The following is an 18,710-nucleotide window of genomic DNA, read 5'->3' on the forward strand; positions in this document are numbered from 1 at the left end:
CAAACGTTTGGATGCAGAACTGGATGATAAGAATAATGACCGTCAGCACGGCGATCGTGGAACCGGCGTACCCGATCTGGATGGCGAGCTTGGTCAGCTTGGCTTGCAGCACGGATTTCTCCTTACCGCCATGGCCACTACCCTCCCCGCTACTCTTTCCACCCTCATCGCCCCCATCGTCCGACGTGATGGAATCGACCGTCGTCTGGCTTCGGATGCCCTGCGGATGTCCGTGGCTGTTGTTGGTGATTTCGTCCTTTGCGCCGGCCGCCTTCTTCGCCTTCTTCGCTTCCTTCTTCTTCTGCTTAGCGGCGGCCTCGTGCTCGTCGACGGCCGCACCCAGCAGCGTGAAGATGATGCCGGCCTGCGAGTTCACGCCGACCGCCGTTACCACCATCTTGCCGCTGCCCTCCATTACGTGCGTACCGGACAGGACGATCGGGTCCGTCGACTCGTTCTTCTTCACGTGATCCGACTCGCCCGTCAGGGACGATTCGTCAATCTTCAAATCGTTACTCTGTATGAGAATACCGTCCGCCGGCAACAGATCACCGTACTTGATCTGGCAGATGTCGCCGACCACTATGTCGCCAATGTTCACCTGCACCGCGTCGCCGCCCCGGATGACCGAGAACTTGTGCTCGCCCTCGATACGAGACTGCAGCCCGCGGAACTGTTTCTCCTTGGAGTAGTCATTGAACGCCGTCACCACGACCACCACAAACACCGACACCAGGATGGCGAGACCTTCGATCCACGAGTAGTGTTCCTCCTCCTCCTGCACAATCGGTTCGTCCTCGTCGGCCGGCTGGTAAAAGGATAACAGCAGCGAAATGATGGCCGCAATTTCCAGGATAATCAACGTCACGTCCTGCAGCGCCTCCCAGACGAGCGTCAGGAAGGACTTGGGCGGTTTTGGCGGGATGATGTTCGAACCGAACGTTTCCCGCCGATGGTCAATATCGGCCTGCGAACCGCTCAGACCCTCGTTCGGTGAGGTGTACAGCTTCCGGCAAATCTCGGTCACACCGCCGTACTCGTTCACCTTTGCCACCGCTTCACGTCCCCGGTGCTCCATCACCTCACGCAGATTCTTCTGCGTGATCTGGTACTGGGCCGGTCGTCCGTCAATAGTCGCCATTCTGGTGCGGTCGGTTCTACCGGTTTCTTCGCTCTATGCCGCACAGCAAAACACACTTCACACCACTGAATCGTTTCCTCTTATCGCTAATCAATCCACTCGCCCAACTACCTGAACGATCGTTCGGTCAGGCTATAGGCCCTTTGGTATCACGTATGGGTTAATCTTTCGCCTGCGATCCCTAGTCTCTCCGGTGTGCTGCTCGGACGCAGCCTTCGCTCCAAGCCGGGCAAAACTCAAATGAAATCAATAACACAAACCGTGCACCGCAGCACGCACGGCGTACACGCACAACAATTTGCAATTTGTTCGAGCAAAATATTTCACACTCACACACACACACACACACGCACAGTAAGGTTCCGGTTACCGAAAGCAACACACGGCTGGTACACTCGCGGTCGCCGATGATGGACACCACCAGCCGCCTATGGAGCACCCGTCGTCGTGTGGATGCCGGGACGTGCGAAGGAGCTGCTGTCACCAGAAGCTACGGCATGCAAGCATTGTCGTCAGCAACGTCATCATATCGTGCAGCATCTGCATCATCGTCAGTCAACCCACCGCCCAGTGGAAAGTGTATCTGCGTGTATGCCGCACGTGGAGAGGGTGGAGATGTCACACGCTGCAGCGTAGGGTGCAATTATGGGCGCACTGGATGCGACATGGCACGAGCTATTTCCACTTCGATTAACTCAGCACGCGTCTTCGGTTGGATCGGATCTGTTCCGATGCTCGATCGAGATACGAGATGTCCTGTCTCGGTGTAGTGCGTTGCGTTATCTAAAAGTAAAAGGTGAAACGTACACACACACACACATTAGAACGTTGCAACTCACAGAACCATTACATCACAGTCTGTCGAACGGAATCCACCAAAACCATCTCCACTGCACAGCGAAAAGGCTTTGATAGATCCACTAGCAGCACTACGGAAACGTGTTTTCCCCTACAGAATATGAGGCTCTCCGTAAAGCAACCCTCCGTCGAGAAACACTCGAAACCGACACCTGACCGACCGGACCGAAGATGATCGTACGAACACGGCAAGCGATGTGGAAGCTTCCGGTCAACTAGTGCGGTCTATTTATAAAAGTGGCCCCAAAGATACACGGGCCGAAGGACCAAGGGGCGGAAGGACGGGTGGGTTACGCCTTATTGCACTATTCGCCTCCAAAATGCGCGGCGCGCACAGGAAACAAACCCCGATAAGTTTCTTGCCCCGTAAAACAAATAACGCACTGCGGTCGTTAGAGCTGCTCGACAGCAACATCGTACGCAGCCCGGCCAGAGTAACTTATCAGCGGCAATCGCAGCCAGGAGGATGGATATCATCACCACCCTACCCCTAGATGATATCACATTTACGGCCCGTAGAAGAGCGCCAACCGTTTATCATCGGGCACTAACCGGTGCGTTTAGATGAATACGTATAGCACGCCGCTACACACTGCCGGCATATTTTGCTGCATCTTTCAGCTGTAACGTGTTCAGTCATTTTAAGTGCTCAAATTTCACGCTGTTTATGATTGTTTGCCGACCGACAAAACGGTGGTGTCGTTTGTCCGTTACAGGAACAACACTCCAAAGCCGTAGTACAAAGGGGGGGGAGGGGGGGGGGAGATGTTGGCACGGGTAAGAAGAGCAGAAGCCCTAGATTGTGTAACCATTGAATGTGAGGTAATTAAAGTTACAAGAAACATGAAGCGTGGCTTTGGTTCAATTTTCAACTACACGATATTCGCTACTCTTGAGGAGCTGGTGGATGTGAGCTAAAGTTGAAGATCAGCATCCCAAAAGTTCAAATTTTCCTTGAAGCGTTAATAACGTTGTCAACACGCTAGAAGGGTATCAAACATAGACATCTATCGCGAAGCCAGTCGATAAAAATAAACCACTGGTTTGGTTATATCGACCAATAAATTTATCTACTCGAATTGGCATCGCGAACGCCTACCGCTCACGAGTCGATAAAAAGATAACGATCGATATAAATACTGATCGAGTAGTTACGCTATCTGTCAAATTGGCTGTAAAATCTCTGGTTTGTTTACAAATAGCAACACAAGATTGTTATTGCTAGTGGGAAAAGTTTGGTTAAAAATGTTTAATGCATTATTTTTAACGGATGATGGTGATGATGATCATACAAATCTTGCAGCATAACGAAGGCATTTGTTGCCAGGCATTTTGAATTACCTGATAAAACGTAAGGGAAAACATGTGTGGTGGAAGTGACCATCGATTGCATTGATACGTGGAAGGATGCTAGGAGGTGTACACCCTGAAGACGGGCCGTGGTTTACAGTATGGCTAGTCAGGTGGTTACTGGCTCTAGTTCCCGGAGAAGCGCACACTGAACTTTGATGAAGAGCCTTCCGAAGGGTGTCGCAGAGCGCGTGTCGTATGTCGGGTGCGCGCGTGGCCCGGTATTAGGAGATTGAGTGTTCCGTTGGTCATTACGTTACTGGTAGTTTGCCAGCAACTTAAATTATGCGTGTTGTGTACTAATCCTTGTTGGATGAACAGCCGTTGCCTATTTTTATCAGTGTTCATGATTTCAAGTTTTTCAATATTATTACATTACATGTTGATTGTTTAGATTTATTCAAAATTCGAAATTCATTGAAATTCTCGGCAAAATCATGATAAATATAATTTTCAGCATTTTTTTTCCTTCTACGACCTAATAAAATCGTTAAATTTACTAGAAACATTTTGACATAGCACATAAATAGTACAATTTTTTTCCTAAATCCAACGTATGCTCTCAAATCCGACTCCGTACCGTTTATCAACTGGTTCGTGGCAGTAGATAAATATATCGATCGGTAGTGCCAAACTGTGTTGTTCGCGATGCAAATTAACGACTTTTTTAACCACTGCTCGACTTTTTCCTCTCGATTTGCATGACAGTTGTTACCATCGTTTTACGGGTTGACAAATTTGTTGCGTTGCGATACCATTCCGCCATGATAGTCGTTATATCGATCGATATATTTATCGACTGATGGTTAATTTGGTTGGCGATAGGTGTCATAGTTAGTCAACTGGGAAAAGCGTTTTATTATTAGGTCCAACGGATAGATATACTCTTCTTCTTCTTCCTTGGCACTACAACCTCGAGAGGTCTCGGCCTGCCATTTCTGGCTTTCTGTGACTTGATTTTACCCGTAGAAAAGTAGTCAGCCTTTCGTACGGAGAGGCGGTCTGGATGGGATTTGAATCCCGGCCCTGCCGTGTGAAGACCGGCGCCGCTGTCGCCTCGGCCACCGGACCGCCCCGGATAGATATACTAGGGAGCTTTAATCCGCCGAGTAACCGATGTTACATCTGCGCAGTAAGAAAATTAAACTTTGAATATCCTTCTTCTAGGCCGGAGCACATCTATCAGACATGATCAGGAAGTCGTTGTGGGGTAGGTTCTCAAACCCCCACTACGACTTAATGCGTTCACGGCTTACAGAACCATGTCATGACTCTTCAAATGTCTGACCTTGGGTATACAGGGAAATCTAAAACCGTGGGAGGACAGGTGCTATGGCTAAATGGAGCGAAGGGGATTAGCTAACGGCTGTTCTCCATTTTGGTTCCCCTAGGATCACCGGCGGTTCAACCTAAGATCGGAAGGAGCGACCGTTCGGGGTCTCGCCGGTTCGTCGACGAGGGAGATCCTGTTGGTCTTACTCACAAACGAGTCACAATTAGAAGCGTCTCAACTGCCATACTGCTCTGCGCCTCCTAAGACCTTGATGCGCCACTGCCTATGATCCTTGAACCTCGAAGACAAAACAAGGAGTTGGGAGAGAGGCCTTGAAGCCATCCTCAATACTTTTTCAACGCAAAGCCAAAAGTATCCTGTAATGCTCAAAGCGTCTTTCCTACCAGCCATCTTCAACGTATGCATTTTCCCCAGGTGATCGTCTGTTGCGATCCGTAACACGTGCTTATTTTAGTTTGCCTTTCATAATAAAGGCAACATTGAACCGCTCATTCAATGAAGTTAACGATCATTCTTCTATTGGATGCCTAGAATAGATTCCATAATATATGTACGCACTAAATCACATCCAAGCCAGTAATGGTGTTAGACCATGTCCACGAACCAGACATCTGCTATCAGAAAACAAACACACTTAAAAGACTACCTTCACTACCTGAACTTTGTCACGATCGTCAAAAAGCCCGTTTGTCCGTCCACCAAAACTCATCCGAGTAGTACCGGTTTCTTTTTATGGCAATGCAGTAGAGGATTGCGCTGATAAGGAAGACCGTGTTCTCAAGTTCACCGAGGCTTCCAGTAGAAACATAATTCAAAATGACCACACACTCACTCTTTTCGGACCGGACTTGGTTGCAAGATGTCAACTCATCTGCGTAACGATCGCTGCTAGTTTGGCGCACCCTGTCACGAAGCACTGTCATATTCACTGTTCCGAAACAACCGTGTACTTACTCATCCATCAACGATCGGTGCGGATCTGCTTGCCATGATCGATACCCGCCACATTGCGCGTGTAGTTACTGTGCAAAATCTTTATCAAAAGAGCTGACGCGAATCCTCAGGTATGTATCATTCGGAGATCGATTGAACTATCCGTTCGTTTCCGTATCTTGATCGTTTCGTGAAGATCGCCACGTCTGCAGCGTTACCATTCCGTTGAAAAAAACACGCGCCCCGATCATTTGAACGATGCTAATAACACTGCCGTCAGCTCGAATCGTTTCTCATCGACGCTTTGCCAATGCCAGAGAGTACACTTCGCGCGGTAGCGTGGCGTCATCGAGTTTGCCCACTCGACAAACGCTAAACCGGAACGGAAAAGAACGGGCTCTGCGCACAAGGTGTCGTGCTTGCCTTGCGTCATCGGGCATCGATCACCACATCGGTGAGTTAGAGTTGAGTTCGTGATACAACAGTGGTGCACCCCTTTTTTGGTGCTTCCCCCGCCTTAAGACAACCGTGCGCAGCGTATGGGCAGAGCAACAAACTATTCGGTAGGTGATTTACACTTTGCGCACATTTCAGAGCCTAGGTTCTCTTGCTTGGAGAGTCTTGGCGAGTTGTTTGAGGTGTGTGCCAGTAGTGTAATACAAAAAAAGGTCCATCCAGAGTTCCCACTTCGATGGCCGCCACGATGTGCATACACGATCGATGGGTTTTAATTATAATTCCACTGGGAAGATCGCGAGTTCGAGTCAAAATCCCTCACACATTTCGCACATTGGACATTGCCGGACTGCGGTGGGACGAAACAGGTGGGTGAGTCGGAAACAATCGGTACCCTCCCCGCAGGAGAACCGGTTTTGCATCATATATTTATGCATTCCCCGTCTTTAAGCTTCCTTCCCACCCCCTAATGTTGCTTCTCCTCCAACCAATCTGCTCGAACGCTAACACAAACCTGTCCGGCAAAATCTACTTCTTTTGACCAGCTTCCCTCACCTGTAAGAGTCTCCATCACACTCTACCGTCCGCTCTCTTTCGGACACCTTCCTGCTTGTCACGATGGTCCAACGGCAAGCGGCGTCCTTAGCGTGCAAAACGTCGCGGAATCGCAACACCGGTCACTGACAAACGCCTCGGGCGGTGAGACTTGCTTTAGTACGATTTGAGTGTCATTCGCGTGGCGTGAACGTTTGGCATGGGGGGCATGTGCGCTTTGGGTGCTTTCGATACTTTGTGTGCAATAAACCATCCGGTCATGGTCGTGTCATTCTCTCCTTCGAATTATCGCGATACGCTGCTCAACCGCAAAGGTCATGCTGCTAGTCAAAAACATGTTTTGATACATTCCGAATGACGTTTGGTAAATGAATTGGTTGGTGGTTGGAAATCATATTATCCAATCAACCTTTGGCGATTATATGGCCTTTAAGTTATGCTTGTTCAATTGTGGATTCAAGAAAAGATTGTAAACCTTCATCCGAAAGGAGAATAGATCAGGGAGATAGATCATTAGCAAGAATTATAAAATATCTGCCAATTTAGCATATGCTCAATAATGGTACTAGAAATCCTCAACAGATGGCGCCACCATAACCATTAGTTTAGATTAGAGGTCCCTCAAGTGCATGTCAAAACTTATTAATCAAAACGCATTACAGCTAATGAATTGGTTGCTTTAAAAACGATGAATTTCAATTGTGATAACCTGCTTTAAATTAAATCGAGTTGTACAAGGTGCTGGTGCAAACGATAAGACAGATAAGAAAACCGGATACAGGCAGGTTAACGTCAACGTTTTTCATCATCGCACACCAACCATTGAAAACAACTTTAAATTAGATTATTTTAAATGGCTTTCTCTTATCTTACTATGGCGGATTATTTAACTGATAAGTGTCGGGTGGTAAGGCAGGTGATAAGCTCGTAACGACTTATGTTATAACCTGTTATTTGAATCAAGCGTGTATTCCCATCAGGCACTGCGATCGGCAATGACTATACCGAGATGTCGACACCCAGGCACATCCAAAGAAGTTCCAGTTCTTATCGCCTACAATCAGTCTAGCCGATTAATCAAACCCCATAATAGGCTGATATGTGGATGTCGACATACTGCAACGACTGTGTGTCAGATATATGATGCGTATCTTACAAGTAGCAGAAAGCTTTGCGCGAAAGACACCAGCCATCTTTTGGTGAGTTCCTCTGTCAAGTGAATTGTATGCAACAAACGATTGATTTTACCACTTCTATCTTCGTCCCTTTAGGGTCAAGATGACCAACACTGCGCACGGCCAAGAAGTTTCACGCCAATCTGTCGCTGATGATTTGCGTACACATTATTTCGTCGACGACTGGCAATGGCTTCATTAGAAATGCTCTGTAGATACAAGTGCATCAGTGAGACGCCGGCAAACCTCTTCATCTTTCGGCCCTACCGATTTACATGGCAAGCGTGGCGAGATGTAATCACCGGACACCGACACCGACCAGCCAAGCAACTGCACCCATTCCTTCTTCGAGGCGCGGGAGTCGTCCTAACCTTACCGATTATTAATGAACATCGCATTTATGCCGGGTGCAGGTTTTTCGCTTCACCGCTTCATTTAAATTCCAAGCACCACAGCCCGATCGGAACGGGTTCGGGTTTTTTGCGCACCCGCGAACGACCACACAAACCCGGCATACGGGGCCGGACGCATTTTCTGCTATGCAATGCAACGAATGCAAACAAAACGGTTACACGCTACACTGCCTCGCCGACGGTATGTAAATGTCGAATGAGGGACCCGACAGCGAGGTGACATTTACGTGCGCGCTGCTGATGAGCAATCGAGTGTGTGGGGGCCGAGTCAGTTATTCGCGGGACGCAGACGAACTATTCCCTCTCGGCGATGCACTCCAAATGTGACACATGAACATGAAAATCGTTGACACACACACAGATTACTATTTTTTATCGTTTTTGCTTCTTGATTTAGCTATGAGTCACAGCGAATGATAATAGTGGCTCGCGAAGAAAAAAATATATTTTCTCGTCGGGCAAACAAACCAGAAGCGTCAAATTCCGACAGGTGATGCATAAACTTTTAAGAGACAAAAAAATGACTCACCAACAACCATGTTTGACTCAGGCAAATCCTCAGAGGAACACTATAGGCACTTCGAGTAGAGGGACACTAATTTCGCGTACAGCTATTACTACACGATGCCACGACTAAAGATAATGTCTCAAGGGTCTCCAGCTATAATTGTCGTAGGTTCGCCCTAGTGGAGATAGTCTCAGCAACACTATGTCAGCCGTCCAACATGGGGGCCGTCTTGTACGGTACTCAAGATATTTCAATTCCATACTTCAAAACTAGGTCCAACCCAAGTGATAAGCTACGATAGGCACGCTTTCCATCGGAAGCGTTCGAACTTATACTAACCGTCCAACTTAAAATTCGATCCAGTGGACGTAATTAACCAACAAAGAAAAAACCAAAAAAAAAGGCTTTCATTATTAATTTCCATTGGCACCGGCGCAATCAGCAATTAAACCGATAATAACCCATCTAATTGTCGTTCCTGCACAACCGGCAACAGAGGCAACACACCATTTCTAGGTTAAATGGTTGGTATTCCGGTGTATCCTGAAACACATCGACGGCCGCAATTACTCAACGACATCCAAATCATGTAAATATGGACACACGCGGTGGTTTGCCAATTCCCGATTGAAAATACCTTGCGTATGATTCGTATGCTGTTTTGTTACCCCATTTGTTTTATCCATATTGCAGATAGAAATGCTCATTAAATGCTACCGTGGATGTACACAGTCTATTGGAGAACCACACGTCAGAAGAGACCGTTACGATAAATATTGCACCCAGGGCATGGAGTGTATGGAGTCCGGACGCTTGTAATTTGGCATCTTTTAATTTTTTATAGTTAACTAAATGTACCTTTTAATAACACTGTGGCGAGTAAAATTCGGTGCCAACAAAACAACTTTACCTACACCGTAATTACACCCGGGGCTGGGTCACCCACCACCACACAGCACAATCGTAAAACACAACCACCGACTAACGTACACGGCAGCGTCAGAGTGCATTGTGCCTGGGCGCAGGTGGTTGTTGCAAATCGTAAATGCAACTGGCCGCGAACCCAACCGTAAGCTGCGCGTGGTGCAGTAGTAAATAGGTTATATGGACACAGCCAGCACCAGCGTGTGACGGATACGGTACGGTGTGTGTTCAGGGACGTCGTGAATAGTAATAGCTCGCGCGCAGCATGTTTTACTAATTAACAAATTTTGAGCTTGAACGATTTGGAAGTTAATTTTTCGGGGGTAGAAAATAAATTGCTTAAGCAAACTGTCGTGCCAACACTATTTCCAGTAAGAACGGATGAAACTCACATGCGCAGAATAGTTAAGATTGCTAACGACTAAGGCAGCTTAAAACCAAACTTCCGAGTGTCATACCTTGAGGGCGCGAGTGAGTAATTACGAAGCAATTTTAGTTGTTTTTTTTTCCCTGTGTGAACCAACTATTCTCTTCAACATACCGACAGCAAAACACGCATGTGACACAACAACTTTGGTCGTTTGGATGACTTTGCTCGCTAGCTAACCGATAACGGCGGACACGCCGGCAGGGCGTACCGATATAATTAACTCCACACTTCCATCTATTGTTTGCATGCTGTTGCTTCACCTTGGCACGAACCTGGCCAGTCGGTGGGAGGTATTGTTGTGCTTTTCAAAATTGGCAGCACCTAAGTAGCATCCGCGTTACCATAATTCGCTCTCCCTCCACCACTTGAAACCAACCATGCGTGCTTATGGCGATGAGTCCCGGAAAAAGGTAATTGTTTTTTGTAAAAATGAGCAAGAACTTTATGGAACCAGTAAGCCTCATCAACTTCGCACACATCACTCACCAAACCACTACCAATCTCCAGGGTTGGAGATATTTGTTGTTTTTTTGTTGGGCGAGCAAACGACAGCAAAGGAAGAAATAATTTAAATTCCACATGCATCACCTACTCCGAAAGCATTCCAACGAATGTGCCATCATTATGAGTACAGCCTTTGCAATGGAAGGGTGGGGGTGGGGGGGGGGGGGGAAGGCTACCCACCAACACCGACAGCCAGCCAGTGACCTGGAACCGGACAACAAATTGCAGAAAGAAGAACAAAATAATCCACCCCGACTGCCCACACTGCGCCAAAGGTACGTCAATGTACGCAGATACACGTCACTGGTCTGTAACTGAAACAAGAAACCGAGAGATACAGAGAGAGAGAGAGAGAGAGAGAGAGAGAGAGAGAGAGAGCTTCACTGTCCGCCATCCGCCTTCCAAACTAGAGCGCGCTCGCGTCAAGATAAAACAGACCAACCCTTAAAGCTCCAAACCCCAGTTCAGTAGTAGCGAATGGAATGTGCCAGGCTCGCAACAACGGCATAGATGGCGTTAGTGGTCTGCGGTTAAGTGCGTTGCACAGGACTTTGAAGCATGCGGTCGTCGCACGACTAAATAACCACGATGGACGCAAACCTCCGATGCCGGCTAGTGCGACAACCGGCACTACACAATCCGTCACACGAAACCCGCAAATGTAATTTCAGCTTGACATTATCTCCAATACTGAAGTCGGAGTGGGGGGCCAGAGCTGGTGAATCTTTCGCGACAAGTGATCGAGGAGTGAGTGAAAAAAGTCCCCCCCCTCCCCAATCGTGAATGACTTTTGTCGCGTCCGCTACACTCACTCACTGCTTAACTGATTGGTGTTGTACTGGTGATGTGCTTTGACAATCAGTTTGCGCTTCACTGGTTAGACACCCATGGTCGGGACGTTCGTAGAGGAACCGGTGTGGTGCGGGTGGGAGGAGAAGCGTGCGATTTCGCGCGTTTAAATCTGTGGAATGCAATGCCAGTTGACAGTACACAGTAGTTAAAACGGTCACCAAACAAACGCTGGCTACAATGCTTCTGATTAATTATCTCTTTCCTGCGATTGGAATGACGTCGTCGGGGCTGGTGATGACGTTAGCCGGCCCCACAATCTGGCCAACACTGTTACCGAATCGGTGGCATTACCAAGTCAGCTATTTTAATTGATCGCACCACACACCATCGCGCGCTCGATTATCTGGTAACGATTTAGCTACAGTTCCGAGATCTTTTACCGCAGGCACGTACTGTTAAGTTATGTCCCTGAATTGCCGCCAGTAAACCTACGTGCGATTTTTGCTCCTGGGAAGGGGGGAAAAATAAAACAACAAATAATTCACCAACATTGAAACCGGGAGGGCGCGCATATACGCTTGCCTACGTACAGGCTCGCGTTTGGTCGCTGCCGTAACATGTATCGAAGCCATTCGGTTCTGGTTAGTTTCACATCCATCCATCCCGGGCTGCCCCCCTCTCGGATTTCGCCCCTAAATCTAGGATAACAAATTTGTAATTTAAATCCCCGGCCGCTAATATTTGTCCGATAAATCAACTGCCGCACGAGCACAGCCGCTAACCCGGTACCGGACACTAACGGTCAGTAATATGCCGCCGGACAGTAGAGCAGTTGTTGCGTTCCTCTGCCATTTTTAAACTTTGTGCTTCCATTATCCAGACTATAAATATAGCGTAAAGCACCCGTGCTGGTGCTAGTGAAAACTAGAAGTCAAAACAACATGGACGTCCGTATCCCGCACCGATTCGCTCACGTCAGTACATCAGTACGAGTTTTGCTCTTTGCCTTACCCTATATCTGCGTCCTGCAAACCTCCAGAATAGAATACCAAAACATGTCTAACGGTGGAAGGTGGCCCTACAAATCGGCCAACCGAGGGACAAAGAGAGAGAGAGAGAGAGAGAGAGAGACGACCACAGCAGAAGATCGTAAATCTGCAAACTCAACTATGTGAGCGCTCGCGATCTGTTACTGCAGGTGGCGAAGTTTTGCCACAGCATGGGTTTTGCCGTGCCGTTCTTATCCAACATCTGTGCACCATTCGTTAAGTTCCATCGTGGTGCTCTCGTCCCTACCCCAACCCATATGAGTCGTCGACCTCACCAGCATCTTGCACAGACAACAATTTACGTTTAGAAATATTCGACTCCCTCGGCGCGAAACTACATGCTTTTGTAGTCGGTTGGAATGTCGAGAGCATGGTGGCCCTCTAGGTTGGGGCGTTGGGCATGCGTCCAGAAATAGGAACACCGACTGTCAGAGTTCGGGCCTACCTCCACACGCCGCTTCAGTCACAGCTTGGGAGTGTGATTTTTGGAACCAGATCGGCCCTATTCATTATCGTCCAAAAGAGGTTTCCCTTTATCACACCATCACGAAACCGATTAAACACACCAAAAAGGACTTGTCGTAACGATGTTACGTCTACCTAAATATAGAAGCACAGCTCGAACGTTCGGTGCTCATAATTTGTTCCTCAAGCTTTCTTGCCAACCGATTCCCCGCGATCGATGGACGATCATCGACGCTTTTTTTCCCCGCCCAACTAAAGGTTTCTGTCAGTGTCAGTAGGTCTATAGATCCGTGAGGGTGAGCGGCGTACCGAGTTTCATCAATGTCTGCCTTGGGTGGGATCTTTATCTAGTTCGCCCGGGAAGCGGATTAAGCCAGCCGCAAAATATTGTTGGCAGAGGCATCAGTAGTTCTGTGCGCGCACTGCACCTCCATTCGCCGGAAAGTTCCATCCGGGCCTGCTGCTGTCCGGTGGTGGTGCTACTGCTGATGGCAGTACACGCGGGGCAGTGTACCTACCTACCTACCTTCGCGGACCGATATAGATGAATGTTTATTAAACTGGTCGAGGTTACACCGATTGTTTATCGGAAAGCAAACCGCGTGTTCAATAGTAATGCAAACAGCGAAGAAAAAAAAAGGAGGAAAAACACTAGTATTGGTGCCAGAGTCAGCAACCTGCACACCTTCAAGGTTTTCAGCCCCCCCCCGGCTTATGTTTGGGGTGATTTTATTGGACGGCCGGCATCAGCTCACTCCTTGCCCACCGTATCCTCTCACCCTGCCCCTAAAAGGTGTGTGTATGCGTCTGGTGGCAGAATTTGGCAGCCGTTTCCGAAAGGTACGGGAAAGAATAAACATTCGCCATTTGCTCGCACCTAATATCGTACACCGGGGGTACGGTCCCCCGTCCGCTTAATCCAACGCAGGATGCACACCACGGATTAATCGAATCGATCGGTCGTAACACCCATCCGTCGATTTCCCACTCAATTAACTAATGCTGGCATATTTCCATCTGCTGCCGGGGCCGGGACCAAACTTCGGAACCGATTTCTGTGCGGCATCATCCCGATTGCTTTAGGATTTTAATTTAACTTTTGGCTGATTTCGCAACCGACCAAACCTTACAAGCACAAACGAGATGTAATCACTGGTCGTTTTTAATCGTCATTTCTTCCTGGGAACATCATTCCTTAGGTCGATAAGTGTATCTAGAGCGTGCATCTAAAAAATAAATTGAAATTATATTTAACTTTTGTATCTTACCTCACACTAGAATTCATTAGAAAAAATAGGTATAGTTAAAGCGACGATTGTGCGGGCAGATCTGAAAAGAGAGAGAAAATCTTGATCAGTTACAGTTCTATACAGTTGTGTCGATCGAACATTAAAATAATTAACCAAAAATCCCAAACAAAACATCAACTAGGACTGTGGAGCTAATCGAAGAAGTAACGAATTTTGTCCTGATGGATATCAGTCTTCAAGGACACGTACATGGCGCGAACATGCCGCAGCCGTGTGAACTGTGCGACCAGCCGATTAAAAAAAAAAAAAAAAGCAACAGCAACCCTGAACCCGGTCTGCTCGACTCTATGTGTCAGGTTCTACAAATGCTATATTTATTCCGCAACGTCCATTATCCCGAACAACGTCATCGCCTCCATCCAAACTTCACATTGAAGCATTGAAGAAGGAAAAAGCAGCGTAAGGTGAAAGCGTTATTATATAATTTTGCAATCGCGATTTTACTCCCTCCAGGCAAGGTCCCCACCACGAATGGATTCAATTCGTTCAATAATGGAAATCCTTCTGGCGTTGGGGTAGAGACTCAGTTTGACGTAAAGCACAAGGGGGATCCTTGCTGGTGGGCGAGAGTTGGAGCCGTTTTCAACGTTGTTGCTACCTTAATACTGCTTCCCATGATTTTTTACAGCAATATTTCATCGTCTTCTTGAAGTGTAGCTGTACGCTGTAATTTCAAAACGAGAATAAATCGTCAAGCACCCTTTAATTTATCGCGTATTCGCATGCCAACTTAGACCAACGGAAAGGGAGGCTGCTGCTTAACTGCGAGCCATTGACCTGGGTGGAATCAAAATGGGGGTTTTCCTACACAACACCAAGAAAAGCGGGGAGTTTCTTGAATCAACAATAAAACATGCTGCAAGTCACAACAAAACAGATTAACTTGCAAATCGTAAATGAATTAACATGAACGCTTCGCATCAGCGTTTGTTATAGTTTCGATAATAAGTACGATCGTGAGTCATGCGGTTGCTATCATGGTACCTGCCACAACCAGCGTGCTTCTATTCGAGATTACCGACAGCTAGCCTGGGAACTGGGCCCATATGACGAAGAGGGTGTATTGCCGTCACTGCCAACTTCTTAGTGACGTGTTATCGCTCAGTTTTGCAACACTTTTGACCTCAAACGTCGGTCGGTCGGTCGGTAGTGTGGTGCAAATTAATTGATGACGTTCATCCGAGCTCGGTAACACTTTATCGTTAAGTGGAGCAGCGTACCACCGTAACGCTGCGAATGACGTCATGAGTTCGTCTACTATACTCGGCCTTCCCTGCTCACAGTCATCGGACATGCCAGTGGGTCAGTCATGCGCGACTGACATTCGCGTTTAGCGCATTACACCGGAAGTTACCGTCCTCTGCGTCGGCAGAGTTCTGTCGCCCGCTTCGCCGACAACGAAATAGAACAAACGCTTTTAAGCCGTCTTTGCTAAATGGGCGATAAACGATCGGGTAAGTGAAGGCTCAGCGCGAAGGGCGGTGATGTCGTCGTCCCCCTCCCGGGTTGGTTCATACCATTGCACCAACATCGGTGCGTCAGACACGCTGCGTAGCCAAGTAGACGATAATTAGTGATCAGGTTTTGATACTTTCGATACCGTTTCGGGCGTGTTTCAAATGTTTGCCAACCGCTTTTTTTGAAAACAAACACCTGAACGCTTTATCACGTACGGATACGGATCTCTTGGTCACGTGTGTATGAGTGTATGTGTGAGCAAATGTGTGACAATGAAAAGCGTTTAGGTGAATTTTAGCAACTTGTAAATTGATATGACAAATGACGACCATGGTGAGGCCAAATCAAACTTGTACAAGCTCTCTTTCCCTCTCGCGTTCGTTTTGCAATGAATCGATAAACAAAACCTGGTAAGGTAAGGAAACATTCGTGCGCATTTCTAATTACCAAACCAATACCCCCCTGCAATGCTATATCGACAGTGAGGTCATCGCTTTCTAATTCCAATTTCTTCAGTTTTTTCGAACTCTATTCTCGCGTAAAGGTAAACCCTAGCCCAAATAATCCAACAACAACAAAAAAAAAAACACCTCAAACACCCTTGGCGTGACATAGCACACTAATCAAATGTAGAACACGGAGCGTCGTGTTTCGTGCGGTTCCTACTGAACGAAAACGTCCAGAAATAGGACTCATTGCTCAACACCTGCCACCGTTCGCCACTTGGACTAGCCCTGTTTTTGTTAAACAGTAACACGGAGGTTTTTTGTTGTTTCGTTTTCCTTTTTATTATGGACATGAAAGCGAGAGGAATAAATTTCTTTCGGTTGCTCACGCATGGGCCACTGGTGGAAATTGATTGCCACTTAGCACTACTCCCAACGTAGCACACGGATGGAGCGCTAGAAAGCAACTTCAAAGCCGGTGCGGTACACAATCGTGCAAGATCAAAGAATGATGATTGGAAGATATGTGAAACCACACGCATCGTAACGCACCGTCGATAATGATCTCTTTGCAAAAAATGGGGACGATTTGGAGGATATCAAATAACAAATACAAAGATATTAATTTGAGGTAGGATCGTTGTAACTGCTACAATAATATCACCAACTATTAAGCCATGTAATTTCCTTTGAAGCTGGTGAGACTTGGTGGAATTCACCTAGTATCACCTTAAGTGTCTCAAGGTCTCAGAGGTCCAGCCAAAGCTGTCGGAAATGTAATGCGATTGTCGAGGCGATCAGTCAGCTTCGTTAAATTTTAACGAACAGATTTCGCTTTCAGATCCACACAGCTTTCTTCTTCTTCTTTGGCACTACCAACCTCGAAAGGTCTCGACCTGCCATTTTTGGCCTCCGGTGGCTTGATTTAACCAGCAAAAAAGTAGTTAGCCCTGCGAACGGGGAGGCGGTCTGAATGGGAATAGAACCACGGTCCTGTCGAGTGAAGACTGGACTCGCCGCTATCGTCTCGGCCAGCGGATCGCCCCGTAAACATTACATTAGGAAGCTACTTTTTGTAAAGTTCTTAGGAGGTGGATCCTACATTATTTTAACAACTTTACAATTCCCCTTTATCGTTTGACCATTTGTTCTAAACATCCTTTTCAGATATTTTGTCTAAAGTTTATCTTATTGGGGATACTATTATTAAAATTATTATTATCTTCTCTTCTATAATTGCCAAAATGCATTTATATTTGTACTAAAATCGCATTCAAATATCTCCCAGTGCAAGGATATGGATGTCAAATGGCTGCCATAAAATACTATACTTAGTACGCTTCGATCAATAAAACGAAATAGCGCTATCGATCCATGTCAGGGCCACGTTTTATGCTACCAGAGACAACAAAAAAACACTATTACGTCAACCGTAACGTGGTTTTGTTCTGCGACAAATTTCCAAACACATCACCATCGCTGCCGGAATCGTGCGCGGAACCATGTGCTCAGATCAACCGAGCACAAGCATAAACGAAGCGCATATAAACAACTGCATTGTGTGGCATATTTCAACGGCCGCCACCCATCCAACTTGCCACTCCCACCGCCTTTGCGCATATATACATGTTCCCTCAAACACACCACAGTGAAGAACACATTTTTGAAGCTCTCAAAACTGGGTATCGCGACCCGATCGAACACAGATGTTTTCACTCACTCACTCACACAGTATCTCGCACACATGCACGTGCCAAAAAATGCATCCATGCGGAAATCCGTTTCATCCAACGAGCTTCTTTATATCTGGTTAGAGCGTCCGGTGATTCGACATCGAAAATTGAACGATGCGTCGTGTGTGTAACGGTTAAAAGGTGATAACTACCAATTGTGTCTAACAACCGTCCATACCGGAACTGCTTACCATACGCAGGAAGTTTACACTTGTGGCACACTGAGCAGCGGTGGGAAGACTTGACATATTAGCCTGGCTTTGGATAAACACGATGAGTTAATGTCATCTTTTTTTCCTATTCCAATAGGACACCCAAAAGGCTATATTGCTAGTTAATGTCATTTTAAGGTTAATGGTTTTTTGAATAATGACGGTTAAGTTACAATCATGCAACCGTTTATTGCCAATTTTAATGGCTGGTCTTTAGGAAACTGCTATTTTATAGTTAGCAACGTGATTTTAAGTTCAATTAGATGGTAATTTATATCTCATTTGCAAACACTAGAATGAATAATTTGCTGTAATAAAAAAAAAACAATTTAAAAATAAAGCTTTCATTAATATCCAATAAAAATGGTTTCGATAAGAAATGTAATCGGGGCAAAGTTTTTACTTTGATAATTCTTTTTAAGGAACAACTCACACTTTTTTGGTTAAGTTGACCGCTCTAGCAAAAAACTTTTTTTTTATTCAAACTACATTTTATAGCAAATGGATAAGATGGATGTATGGAGTACAAAATTTATGGCAAAATCCACTTAGTAAAAAAAACCTAGAGATAACTCCCTCTTAGAAGCCGATCGATTTAGGTTTTGAATTGTAAACCCGGTTTTATCCGATCAAAACAACAAATATAGCTAACCTAAATCGTACAAAAAATTCTCTAAATTTGAATAACTTGGATGATTTGCCAT

The 18,710-nt window shown here is 46.4% G+C and overlaps 1 protein-coding gene across 25 annotated transcripts in view; it reads right to left on the reverse strand.

Moving 5' to 3' along the window:
* The window catches only part of LOC118503406 (plasma membrane calcium-transporting ATPase 1), a 59,731-nt gene that overhangs the window by 21,877 nt on the left and 19,144 nt on the right, over positions 1 to 18,710 (reverse strand). For 19 of the 25 annotated variants that reach the window (XM_036036636.1, XM_036036635.1, XM_036036633.1 and 16 more), the window contains exons 3-4: positions 14,116 to 14,176; positions 1 to 1,924 (exon numbers count right to left, since the gene is read on the reverse strand). The exon at positions 1 to 1,924 is cut by the window's left edge. In XM_036036636.1, coding sequence (XP_035892529.1) covers positions 1 to 1,141 — 1,141 coding nt within the window. In that variant the 5' untranslated portion in view covers positions 1,142 to 1,924; positions 14,116 to 14,176. Of the gene's footprint in view, positions 1,925 to 2,094; positions 2,220 to 5,475; positions 5,494 to 5,597; positions 5,791 to 8,704; positions 8,723 to 9,541; positions 9,561 to 11,684; positions 11,703 to 14,115; positions 14,177 to 18,710 lie in introns of those variants that run through there. The other 6 variants (XM_036036626.1, XM_036036629.1, XM_036036628.1 and 3 more) reach the window with 6 other exon arrangements.

Source organism: Anopheles stephensi, chromosome 2, assembly GCF_013141755.1.
Source record: "Anopheles stephensi strain Indian chromosome 2, UCI_ANSTEP_V1.0, whole genome shotgun sequence".
Lineage (NCBI taxonomy): Eukaryota > Metazoa > Arthropoda > Insecta > Diptera > Culicidae > Anopheles > Anopheles stephensi.